Source organism: Trifolium pratense, linkage group LG5 (genome assembly GCF_020283565.1).
Source record: "Trifolium pratense cultivar HEN17-A07 linkage group LG5, ARS_RC_1.1, whole genome shotgun sequence".
NCBI lineage: Eukaryota > Viridiplantae > Streptophyta > Magnoliopsida > Fabales > Fabaceae > Trifolium > Trifolium pratense.
The window spans coordinates 23,980,452-23,994,530 of NC_060063.1; the positions used below are offsets into that span (position 1 = coordinate 23,980,452).

The following is a 14,079-nucleotide window of genomic DNA, read 5'->3' on the forward strand; positions in this document are numbered from 1 at the left end:
TAAAGTTTTTTTAGTAACTCTTGGAAAAAATAAAAAAATATGTTTAGTGTATTTTTTTTTATTACTATCATTATTGTTATTATTATTATTATTAGTAACAAAAATCAAACAAAAAAAGCAAATAAAAGGCAACAATAACAACACACAGTCAGCAACAACACAGCTTGCGGTGGCATCCATATACATTCTTGATTCAAGCTTCCCTTTTCATTTTACTTCCAATTCAAGCCAAATTAATCAATGAAATTGAAGTGAATTTAAAGGGGCAGTCTTTTACCTTTCTTGATGAACCAAACTTTAATCCTTTGGGTATAAATCACAGATAAGAAAAATCAGGAAAAGGAGGAGGAGATTACACGCTAAAAAGCATAGCAGACTGATAACAAAAAAGACCACAAAAAAAGCAGCTCCTCCCTCAACATTCATTGCAACCATCATCTCCCTACACCATACCAAATCAAAACCACCACAGTAAACACTTCCATCACAAAATCATCATCATCACTCCAACCACTGTAACATCACCACAATCTACCATCTTCTCCAGCATAACAACACCATAACCACCATTATCACTCCATTCCAACCACCATTAACGGTATCAAAACAACTTTTTCCCAAATCAAACAAAACACCTCTATCTTCAAAATCCAATCAAACCACCATCTTTTAATAAAAACAAGAACAAAACACAAAAAATCAAAGCAAACCAAACAAATAACCAGAATAAAGAAAAGGAGAGAAACAGAGGCATGTTATAATTTTTAAAACTCTTTGTTCTGTTTCTCTCCTTTTCTTTATTCTGTTTATTTGTTTGGTTTGCTTTGATTCTTTGTGTTTTGTTCTTGTTTTTATTAAAACATGGTGGTTTGATTGGATTTTGAAGATAGAGGTGTTTTGTTTGATTTGGGAATAAGTTGTTTTGATACCGTTAATGGTGGTTGGAATGGAGTGATAATGGTGGTTATGGTGTTGTTGATGCTGGAGAAGATGGTAGATTGTGGTGATGTTACAGTTGTTGGAGTGATGATGATTTTGTGATGGAAGTGTTTACTGTGGTGGTTTTGATTTGGAATGGTGTAGGGAGATGATGGTTGCAATGAATGTTGAGGGAGGAGCTGCTTTTTTTTTTGTGGTCTTTTTTGTTATCCGTCTCCTCTCTGCTTTTTAGCGTGTAATCTCCTCCTCCTTTTCCTGATTTTTCTTATCTGTGATTTATACCCAAAGGATTAAAGTTTGGTTCATCAAGAAAGATAAAAGACAGCCCCTTTAAATTCCCTTCAATTTCATTGATTAATTTGGCTTGAATTGAAAGTAAAATGAAAAGGGAAGCTTGAATCAAGAATGAATATGGATGGCACCGCAAGCTGTGTTGTTACTGACTGCATGTTGTTATTGTTGCCTTTTATTTGCTTTTTTGTTTGATTTTTGTTACTAATAATAATAATAATAATAATAATGATAGTAATAATAAAAAAATAAACACTAAACATATTTTTTTATTTTTTCCAAGAAAGTTACTAAAAAAAACTTTAAACAAAATGAAATATTTATAAAAAAAACATTAGTGGAACTCGAACCATGCAACCTCGCTCACACTTGAAACTCTTTGAACAACCTTTTAACCACCAAATTGACTAATTCACATATTTGAAAATACATACGAAAAACAATCAATTTGATAGTAAAAGACGGACAAAATTTGGGGTATGACACTGTGCTTAACTCAGCTGCTGCCCAACTTTGTCTACATTCTTCTACTTCATCCTCACAGCTGACAGACGGAGGGACATTGAACATGATGTTGACGGAGTCTAACTCGCGTAGGGAGACAGTCGCAACCAATTCGCCAAAGCAAATGTTTAGTATTTGGTGGCGCACTAATTTTCCATAAACTGCTCCAATGCCCTCTAACATTCCTGTTACATTTTTCTCCTGTTTCCCGCATCAGTAATCTATATCCCGTTCTAAAAGAATACTTGCTTTGTTGTTCTTCCCTCTACACCATACTATCCTCCTTCACCACATCAATTAGCGGTACTTCCAGAATATCCTTTGCTGCATCATTAGAAAACCGTACCACTGCATAATTTTATCACTATCCCATTGTTTAATGTCATCCAACATAAGATCATTGACAATAATATTGTACGAAACCTTGGGATTGCGGTGCACGTATCCAGCCCTTCTCGTCCCCTGTAAGATCATTGACAGTAACATTAGAATTAATATTTATTAGAATGTGAAATATGTGAAATTCACAGTCCATCAAGCAGTGGAGCCTGTGGAAAATTATATAGCTACATGCCCCAAAACATTAAAAATTAAAAAGCATGGCAAAGATAAAAGAATCAAGGATGACAGTTGCATCGTATCATAACACATGTGATTTCGGTGAGTGCATGTGATGCGGTGAAGCTTCCCTTTACAAAACCAAGTTAAATTAAGAAGATAGAAGAAGACTAATTTCCCCGAACGTTGAAAAACCCTAAAAATAGAAGATTAAAGTACAAGAAGAGAGAGGAGAAAAAACCTAAAAAGCATTATTTCGGCTGTGGAAGATAAAACCTAAAATAGAAGATTGAAGAGAGACAAAAAACAAAAAAAAAACCCTAAAAGCATTATTTCAGTGGTGGAAGATGATGAAAGAAGAACGACTCCGTGGAGAGAGGCGCCGCCGCCGAGATGAGGCCAAAATTGAAGAACAGAACAGAAAAGATAGAACACGAGAGAGAAGGAAATATTTCAGGGACAAAAGTTTTGATCTTCTTTTGAAATTACTTAAACATGTTTTAAGATTTTTAAATTACAATTATTTTTGGGTGTCATATTGAAATTTTTGTAAATTGAAATTGTAATTTAGGAAAATCATGTTTAAATAAGTCTTGAAATGACATGTTAAATTGTCATCACAAGTGGACCGATTAAAATTATACACGTCATCGATGTACCAATACATGTCCACATAATACGTGTACCGGAGTGTTCACTAGTATATAATTTGCCACCGTCCAACAATACAGTTGTAATGAAAGAGCGGAGTCTTATACATCAGAGCCAAAAATACAAAAGTAACATAAATTCAAGAAAAAATCTTGTACAATAAATTCTTATTTTCTCTATTCTTTTTTCTCTCTATTGTTTTTGTCCAATAAAAAAAAATAAAAAAGTTGTCCCAAATTGTTATCTAAAAAATTGTTCAAATAACATTTATCTTAAAGAAGATAAGCCACGTGATGGTTTTTTTTTATTCTTCTAATAATCTAGTGTTCGGCCGTGAATTAACTCACAAAGAATTATCACTTTTTTTTTTTGTTTACAACGAAGTAGAGAATCAAACTCAAAACCTCATGCTACTGCCCAAAGTCCAAGCCACTAAACATAACCTAATGACTTATATGGTTTTATTTAGTATGGGTTTTTTTATCATGTGCAACTTTGCACATGTTAAGAAATTCAAAATAGTAAGTTTGCATTAGAACTTGAGCATTTCATATTAAATATTTATTTTTTTAATAAATAATTGTTGTTTTATATTAAATAATTACTATTTTTGGTTATTTCACACGTGCGTTGCACATTAAAATTCTGGCAGACTGATGGAAAGATGCTGCGAAAGATGCTACAGCATCTCGTACCAGTACATAACACAATAGACAAGTTAAAAATAAATTAAGTGCAGGACGAGAAATAACACAAGTTATTTGTTAACCCAGTTCGGTGCAACGTCACCTAATCTGGGGGATATCAATCCACGAATGAATCCACTATAATAACTTTAGTTCAAAGCCCTCGATCAACACCCGGTACTTGACTTATCGCCTAGACATTACCCTGTTGGAACAAAATTGATTTAAAAATGTTTGCCCCTAAATCTATAAAGGTTTTGATGATAACAAAGTATTAATAAACAATTGGAAGGACTAAAAATTTATTTTAAGTGCGCAGATATAAGCATCATATAAGTCCTGAGTGAAGTTCAGAGGATGTGAACTCAGAAGTTCACAAGCGCTCAGAAGATGTTGGACTTCAGAGGTTACAACGTTCAGAGGATGAAGACTTCAGAACTTCTTGTCTGTCTACAAGCTTCATCAAACTCTGAAGATCTCTTTGAAAGCTGTGAAGATTCCCTTTGCTAGTCAACTCTTCTACCAATGAAGAAAAGGACCTTTCAAGCCTGATCAGTTCAGCTACCTCTGTTTTGTCTGTCCTATCTTGAGAACGTGGGTCTTCAGTTTTGTTAGCTGAATAAGGAAAGTCCACTCTGCAGTAGTCAAAGTACCTGAAACTCTTTCTTAGTTTTGGATACAACCAAACTGCATCAAGACAGACTGCTTGAGGACAAAAGATTATCAACTCCAACGGTTCTTTTTGCAACGACTCTTTTCTAGTAGTATATATACTAGAAGATTCAGCTACAACAATAACAACAATTATCAAGATTTGAACGTGCGCTAAACAAACTCTGAACTCTGTGATATACAAGCTCTGAACCTCTGTTAAGTGTTTTTGCACTTTAGTCAAATACTCTGTACTATTTGTATTTGCTCTCTTTAGGTTCATCTAAGAGCATTTGTATATTTTCATATACTTTATTATTCTTGAGAAACTTAAGCTTGTGTGCTTAAGTGTGAAAACTTAAGCTTGTGTGCTTAAGTGTGAAAACTTAAGCTTGTGTGCTTAAGTGTGAAAACTTAAGCTTGTGTGCTTAAGTGTGAAGTCTTAAGCTTGTGTGCTTGAGCATTGTTTGAGAAGTCTCTTGCTTGTGTGCTTGAGCAGGTGTAATCTTGTGTGATTATAGTGAACTCCCTTGGAAGTGCAAGGGGACTGGACTACTCTCGTTTTGTGAGAGGAACCAGTATAAATTGCTTGTGTGATCTCTCTCTCTCTCTCTCTTTAACTTGTTATTTATTGTGTTACTTTTCCGCTGCTAACGTAGTTGAGTTAAGAACTTGAAAAAGTTTTAACTTAGCTAAAACACAATTCAACCCCCCCCTTCTTGTGTTTTCACACCTTCAATTGGCATCAGAGCGCCTGGTCTGTTACTTTCACTTAACAGTGAGACAGTAAAGATCTTGTGAGAACACTATGTCTGGAGGAGACGATAGTAGCACTAGAACAACCGGTGAAGAGGCCAGTGGTGCTGGTGGTGGTCCTAGAAATGCTTTTGGTTATGACTACTTAAGTAATGAATCACATGAACATAGTGGCAACAGAAAAGCCCCTATATTCAATGGTGATGCTTCATTATTTGAGTGGTGGAAAGAGAGACTGTATAGCAATATTACTGCTATTGATCATGAGTTGTGGGATTTGGTTGAGTTGGGAGTAACTTTTGAAAACTTGAATGAACATGGTAGGTTGTCCATGGAGAATAGAAAGTTACTCACACCAGCTAACCTAAAAATCTACACAAAACATCATAGAGTAAAGGACATTGTTGTTGGTGCTATTAGACATGAGGATTATGTCAGAATAGAGAACAAGTCTACTGCTAAATCTATATTTGATTCTATGTGTGCTACCTATGATGGTAATGAAAAGGTTCAAGAAGCTAAAGCTAGTCTTTTGATAAGGCAATATGAACTTTTTACTATGCAACAAGATGAAAACATTGAGACTATGTTTACAAGGTTTCAAATCCTTGTATCTGGGCTTAAAGCTCTTAAGAGAAGTTATTCAACCTATGACCATGTTCAGAAGATTCTGAGAAGTCTTCCTATTGCTTGGAGACCTAAGGTCACTGCAATAGAGGAAGCTCAAAATCTCAAGACTCTGAGTCTTGAAGCTCTGATAAGCAATCTCAGAAGCCATGAGATGGTTCTGGATGCTGACTCAGAAACTAAGAAGAAGTCTAAGTCAGTGGCTTTACAGTCAACTAAGACTACTTCTAAGGCTCTTAAGACTCAGCTTCTTGATATTGAAGAAGAATCTTCTGCTGATGGTCAAGAGGATGAGATGAATGAGGATGAGTTTGCTTTATTCACCAAGTTTCAGCAATGGAACAGATTTAACAAAAGAAATTTCAGAGGAGGTAACAGCTCCAGAAATTTTGTCAGCAAAAAGGATGATCAGAAGAACTGCTTCAACTGTAAGAAGCCAGGACACTTTATTGCTGATTGTCCAGAAATGTCTGCTAAAGACAAAAGCAAAAGATACAGCTCAAAGAAGCAACAATTCAAGAGTAAATTAAGGAAGAGTCTGATGGCTACCTTTGAAGAGCTATCATCTGAGGAAGAAGTTGAGGAAGAAGAAGAAGCAAATCTAGCCCTGATGGCTTCAACTGACTCAGATGTAGACTCAGACGATGAATCAGAATCAGATTCAGAAGTAACTGATGAGGTATTTTCTGACTGTTCTAAATCTCAACTTGTAACTGCACTTAACAAGGTCATTGAGAAACATCTCAGAGTGTTAAGTAAACAAAAAGTTTTACAAGATAACCTTAACACTCTGACTGAACAAGCAGAACATTTTCAAGGTCTATATCAAGAAACTCTGAATAGAGTAAATGATCTTGAAAAGGGTTGTGCTGTGTGTCACAAACCTACTGATGAGCAAGAAATGGCTCTTCAACAGTTTGTGCATCTCAACCTTGGTAAGAGCAAAGCTGCTAATCTTGTTTATAATGTCATGAGACATAGAGGAGAGGGAGTTGGCTATGAATATGGTAGAACATATTCAAAGCTAAAGACCTATCCCAAAAAGGTTGGAAAATCTTGGGTTTACTATGTTGTACCTCAGAGTGAAGAAGGAAAGAAATTTGGTACTCTGGAAGATGAGGATAATAATCTGAGAGATTTGGGAAATGACAACTCAGAGGAACCAAGTTCCTCAGGATCTGGGAAGAAAAGCTCAGAAGATAAAAGCTATTCAGAACTTGACAGTATTAGTTCAGATGTTCTGAAAGTTTCAAAATCTGAGGCTTCAACTTCTAGAACCAGAGGAATTCTAGTTCATGAGAAAAGTCAACCTAAAGGCTCAGAAGTTTTTAAAAGAAAGTCAAACCTCAAACCTCAGAGGCAACATAGGACTAAGGTTATTTATGATTCTAGAGTCAGTAAATATAACCAGTCAAATCAATGGACTGGTGATAAATACAAACTCTGGGAGCATAAACAATCCAAGTCCTGGAATAATAACAGAACTCAAACTAAGAACCATTTTCAAAAGAGTTATTATTCCAAACCAAAATCTTTCTCTCACACTCAACAACACAGTAAGCATTTGTGGACTAACAAGCGTGGACCCAGAAGATGGGTACCAAAAGCTGAAATTATGTATCATTCAGATTTACCAACTAGGAAAGGATATGTCCTACCTAGAGTATGGAAACAAGTCCTATGCAAAGGAAGAAGGGCTTATTTCCTTGACCAATGGCTGACAAATTCTCAAGTTAACAATCAGAACTTGATAAATGAAGAGGAAGAATATTGGGATGACTTTATCATTAACTGTGATAAAGAGTTCCACCGTAGTGATTAAAGTTGTTTCTCATACAGCCTATCACTCAAAGAAGTATCATGAATCATTCATGGTATCTGGATAGTGGGTGTTCAAGGCACATGACTGGTGACAAACAACTGTTTTCCAAGCTAACCATGAAGGAAGGAGGTTCTGTTGGCTTTGGAGGTAATCAGAAAGGAAAGATAATAGGTACAGGTACAGTAGGTAATTCTTCCCTATCTATTAATGATGTTTGGTTAGTTGATGGACTTAAACATAATCTATTGAGCATAAGTCAATTTTGCGACAATGGTTATGTAGTTGTCTTTAATAAGGAATCATGTACTGTATCTAAACAATCTGATAACTCCATTATATTCAAAGGTCTGAGAAAGAACAATGTTTATAAAGTTAATCTTTCTGATTTGAATGAACAAAAAGTGATGTGTCTTTTAACCTTGAGTGAAGAAAAATGGATCTGGCATAAGAGGTTAGGCCATGCTAACTGGAGGTTAATCTCTAAGCTTAGCAAGCTTGACCTTGTCAGAGGTTTACCTAAAATCAAGTATCACTCAAACACACTTTGTGGTTCATGTCAAAAAGGAAAAATTACAAAATCTTCTTTTAAACCTAAGAACATTGTCTCTACCTCAAGACCATTGGAACTTCTTCACATTGATCTTTTTGGACCAGTTAACACTGCTTCAATCAATGGAAAGAAGTATGGATTAGTAATTGTTGATGATTACAGTAGATGGACTTGGGTAAAATTCCTTAGAACAAAGGATGAAGCTTATGATGAGTTTAGCATCTTCTGCAAACAAATTCAAAATGAAAAAGGCTACACTATTTTAAAAGTTAGAAGTGATCATGGTGGAGAATTTGAAAATGAACCTTTTGAAAACTTTTGTGAAAAATATGGCATTCTGCATGAATTCTCTTCTCCTAGAACTCCTCAACAAAATGGGGTTGTGGAAAGGAAGAATAGAACTCTGCAAGAAATGGCCAGAACCATGATGCATGAAACTAATGTAGCAAAGTTTTTATGGGCAGAAGCTGTAAACACAGCATGTTATGTTCAAAATAGAATCTATATCAGATCTAAGTTGAACAAAACTGCTTATGAATTGTTCAAAGGAAGAAAACCTGATATTTCTTATTTTCATCAGTTTGGATGTACATGTTACATCTTAAACAACAAAGTCCATCTAAAGAAATTTGATGCTAGAGGTTATAAGGGTATCTTTATAGGATACTCTGAACGCTCAAAAGCATACAGACTGTATATTTCTGAAACACACACTGTGGAAGAAAGTATGCATGTCAAATTTGATGACAAAAAGCCTGACCAAGTGTCAGAGCTTGTGGAAGGTTTGTCTAGATTTCAGGTATCAGAGGATCAATATTCAGATATTCCAAACTACTCAAAACATCCATTCTCTGAAGAACCCCTGAATACAATAGTTCCTACAGACTCTGAACAACCAAGAACTGAAGCATCTGCTGAACCTGAAGATGATGAGTCTGAAGATGATGAGCCCCCAAGAAATACTTTCAAATACAAGTCATCACATCCAGAGGAACTGATATTAGGCAACAAGGATAGTCCAAGGAAGACAAGATCTCAACTGAGAAATGAGGAATCTTTAGTTGGTCTTATCTCAATGATGGAACCTTCAAAGATTGATGAAGCTCTGAAAGATGATGCTTGGATTGTAGCAATGCAAGAAGAGCTGAATCAATTTCAAAGGAATGATGTGTGGACTCTAGTGCCTAAGCCTTCACACAAGAACATTATTGGAACAAAATGGGTATTCAGAAACAAGCTGAATGAACAAGGTGAAGTGGTAAGAAACAAGGCTAGATTGGTTGCTCAAGGTTATAGTCAACAAGAGGGGATTGACTATACTGAAACCTTTGCACCAGTTGCTAGACTTGAAGCAATCAGGTTACTTCTATCTTATGCTGTTAATCATGGAATAACCTTATATCAGATGGATGTTAAAAGTGCCTTCTTAAATGGTTTCATTTCTGAAGAAGTGTATGTTAAGCAACCTCCTGGTTTTGAAGATATCTCAAACCCAGAACATGTTTTTAAACTGAAGAAATCATTGTATGGTCTGAAACAAGCTCCCAGAGCTTGGTATGATAGACTCAGTAACTTCCTTCTTGAAAAGGGTTTTGAAAAAGGAAAGGTTGACTGCACACTCTTTAGAAAAACAACCAAAGAAGACATTTTAATTATTCAAATTTATGTTGATGATATTATCTTTGGTTCAACTAATGCTGCTTTGTGCAAGAATTTTTCTAAGATAATGCAGGATGAATTTGAAATGAGCATGATGGGAGAGTTGAAGTTCTTTCTTGGAATTCAAATCAATCAGAAGAAGGAAGGAACTTATGTTCATCAATCAAAATACACTAAAGAACTTCTGAAGAAATTCAATCTAGATGACTGCAAGATTATGAATACTCCTATGCATCCAACTACCAACATGGGCAAGTCAGATGATGAAGGAAAGGTAGATCAAAAGGTCTACAGAGGTATGATTGGTTCCTTACTCTATCTGACAGCCTCTAGACCAGATATTCTATTCAGTGTTTGCTTATGTGCAAGATTCCAGTCAGATCCCAGAGAATCTCATCTTACTGCTGTAAAGAGAATCTTTAGGTATCTGAAAGGAACAACTAATCTTGGACTTCTCTATAAGAAATCCAATGATTATGTGCTAAATGGATTCTGTGATGCTGACTATGCTGGAGATAAAATTGAAAGAAAATCCACAAGTGGCAATTGTCAATTTGTTGGTGAAAACCTTATCTCCTGGGCTAGTAAAAGACAAACTACTATAGCTTTGTCTACAGCAGAAGCAGAATACATTTCAGCAGCTAAGTGTTGCACACAACTACTCTGGCTAAAATATCAGTTAGAAGATTATCAGGTAAGCAGTAACAATATTCCTTTATATTGTGATAATACTGCAGCCATTCATTTATCTAAAAATCCTATTCTACACTCTAGAGCCAAACATATTGAAATTAAACACCATTTTATCAGAGATTATGTTCAGAGAGGCATTATAGATATTAAGTTTGTTGATACTGAAAATCAATGGGCTGATATATTTACTAAAGCTTTATCTGTTGAAAGATTTGATTTTATAAAGAAACATCTGAACATGTTTTCAATCTCTGAATGAAAAATTGTTTTTGGCAATTAAAGTGTAAGAGGTTATGTATATCAGAACTTATGATTCAGAACATCTGAAACACAAGCTCTGAAGTACTTAACTCTGATAGAGAATTTTAAATAACTCAGAGGCTCTGAACTATTTAAGTGGGAAACGTTTAGTATTCACTGCTGAACAGTTGTCCATTAAAATAGCAGTTACCGAGTAAATTTCTGCACGTGGTCTACGTGTGTCAGGTAGTGGGTGGTTAATGATGATTTTTGGTATTCAACTTTCTGTCAATTAGCGTAACTTCCCAAATTTGCTATTTTCGTGTTAACTGTACTCATTTAAATAAACTTACACAATACACTTGCACACTATTCACTTTCACAACCTACACTTTCATATTCTCTCTAAACCTCCAACACAATTTCTTTCTCTCTCGCTAGTTTTCCAAACCTTACCCTAATCTCCAACAATGGCTGGTACTTCATCTTCTTCGTCAAAAAGGATTCCACCGTTTATTTTCAAGAACCTTCAGATTGTTGGGAACGAGATGGAATTCCCAGAATCTGAACTCACGTTTCTGTCAGAAAAGATAGTTGATTTTGAAGGTTTGAAAGCTAATGGTTTCAACGTTAAGCCGTACTTTATCACTCAAGGTTGGGATAAGTACTTCGACATGCTTAACGGTCCTATCTACCCAGATTTGTTGAAGAAATTCTGGATGAAAGCAAAGGTGTTTGATAAGCATGAAGCTAAGAAGGAAGAGCTTGCTGCAATAGAAAGAGATCCTAGTCTGAAAGGTAAAACTAGGAAGGAAATGGGTTTGCTGGATTTTACAGGTGTACAGATTAGGTCAAATATCTGTGGGATGAACCTGGCACTCTCGCCCATTCATTTCAATGCTCTTCTTGGTCTTCCTAACTCTGGGATAGAGTTAGATGTGTTTGAAAAGGATACAAGATTCAGAGATGATCTTCTGCATCTCATATGCACAGACTTCTCCTTAAAAGGGAAAGTGAAAGGTTTGACTGATGAATGTCGAGTTCTTTTCAAGATCATTATAGCAGCTATCAGTCCAAGGGTTGGTGGGACTGATACAATCTCCTGGACGCATCGTCATCTGCTGTATTTCCTTCTGACAGGAAAGAAGGTAAATCTTGGAGATTACTTCTTTGAAAGGATTTGTGAAGCCATCTTTGCAAGTAAATCTCAGAGGAAAACTACTATAGTTTATCCTAGGTTGTTGTCAGACCTTCTGCACCAAGGTCATGTTGTTCAGAACCTAAAGAAATTTCACCCAGAGCTTGTGGAGAAGAAGTTCACTCCTGAAATTCTTCATGCTAGTTTCCTTACTAAGATGCGCCTTATTGCTTCTAAGCCTGTTGCACCTACACAAGAGATATCTACTACACTTGAAGATCGTCTGTATGTAGAAGGCTACCCAGTTATTTCTGAAGCTGATGCTGAGCATGTAATTCAGGACTACTTGGAAGTGCTCAGAGAAGAAGGTTTTGTTGTTGACAGGAGTATGATTCCTCCTGCTCCTGCAAATCAGTATAATCCTTCTAGAAAGCAAAAGAGAAAGGCTGTAACTCAAGAGGATCTAAACAAGCCAGATCTTTTGACTCAGAAGAAGGTTAAGGTTGAGCAATCTATGGCTGAGCAAAGAACTAAGAGGAAGCATGAAGAAACTGCAAACAAGGCTGCTGAAGGAGCTTCCAAAAAGCCTATGGTTGTTGAAGTTGAAAGTTCATCTGAAGAATCTGACTCTGAAGATGAAACTGAGTCGGATGAAGAGACACTTGCTGAGAGACTTCGTAGAAGACCTGCTCCTATTTCCAAAGATAAAGGTAAGTCTTCTAAGTATGTTTTTAATGAAAATGAGATTGGAATAGGTTACACTAAACCTCTCAGAACCATTTTACCAACCCCTGATAATCCAACCTCTGATAACCCCCTATCTGAACTCGAAAAACATCTGAGCCCTGACCCTCTTAATAATCACCCTCCTTCTCATGCAACTCAACACAAATCTAGCTCACCTCCTAAACCTACATCACCTCAACCTGAACCTCAACCTGACATTCCACCATCTGAACCTCAACCAGATATTCCTGTCACTAAACCAACCTCTCCCACAAAACAACCTTCTACACACAAATCTCCTGAACCAACCCCTGAACAAATTGCTCCTGAACCAACACCTGAACATAAATCTCCTGCACCATCTCCTGACCATATTTACCCTGAATCAACTTCTGACATCTCATCACCTGAACCAACCCCTGAACCCCATCCTAACCCAAGTGCTGAACATGCTTCTCCTGAGCGTATTCACACTTGTGCTCCCAAGCCTGCTACTGAAACATCTACTCTCTCTACCATTCCCAATCCTTCACCCTCATCATCCAACACTTTTAGTAATCTATCCACTCAATTTCATGAAGATTTGCTTAGATTATCTACAATAAAGGACAGGTTCTTAGTGTGTCCTTCTGATGTGGACCTCGAAGTATCAAGCATTAAGGCAAGGATTTGCAATGCTTTGGATGTTGCTGCTGCAAAGGTTAAGGCTGTTATTGGTAAGCGGGATCTGGACGGTATAAGTTTCATGAGGAACAGTTTGGCTAGGGCTGAGTTGAAAAGATTAACGCCGTTCAATCATGAAGAGCATGAGCGTGCTAAGCTTGTTGCTATAGCTGCTGCTGTAAGGCGTATGTCTGAATTCAAAGATTGCTGGGTTGATTCTACACTTCTGCAACGTCTTGAGGATCAACGGATTGAGAATGAACGTCTGGAAGAAGCTGCTGCTAGAGTTACTGAGTTGGCTAATGAGCTACAGAATGAAGATGCCACAGAAGAGGATGTACTGGTTGTGCTTGCTTCTCAGAATCAAGAGGATGTGCTGATGATAGATTATCCAGAGGAAGGAGAACCCTCTGATAAAGGCAAGGCACCTATGATTGAAGAACCAGAACCTGTGATTGAAGATCAAGCTCCTGCTATGGCGGATCAGTTGCAGATTTTTCAAGAAGCCCTGAGGGAACAGCAAGAAGGTCTAGAACGTCAAAGAGTTGCTCAAGAGACATTGGAAACCAAGGTGGATGGTTTAGTTTCCAATGTGGGATCTTTGAATGATAAATTCGACCAACTCTTAGCCTTTCTTAAGAAACCCTAGGATTCTCTGCACATGTTTTATGCTTTCTTTCTTTATTCTCTGCTTATCCTCTGAACAATTTTCTTTTTAAGCTATGTTTGTTTTATTAATTATGTGGTTTGTTTTATATTCTGTTTGTTTTGCTTGTGATTATTTTCTTTGTTAAATTAGAACATAAGAACACAAGATGCTTTCTAACACAAAATTTTTTTATTAATGATCTGATAATGTTGAGTACATTGGTAAAAAGAAAAAGAAAAAGACAACCTAATCCTAATCAGATGGATAAAACTCAGA

The 14,079-nt window shown here is 36.4% G+C and overlaps 1 protein-coding gene across 1 annotated transcript; it reads left to right on the plus strand.

The window, feature by feature from the left end:
- Window positions 1-5,223: 5,223 nt before the first annotated feature.
- LOC123886294 lies at window positions 5,224-8,228 on the plus strand (the record flags this gene model as incomplete). Its single annotated transcript, XM_045935625.1, has 2 exons — window positions 5,224-6,345; window positions 7,539-8,228. Coding segments are annotated over 2 exons (1,812 nt in total), but the record flags the coding sequence as incomplete, so codon positions are not given.
- Between the last annotated feature and the right edge of the window lie 5,851 nt (window positions 8,229-14,079).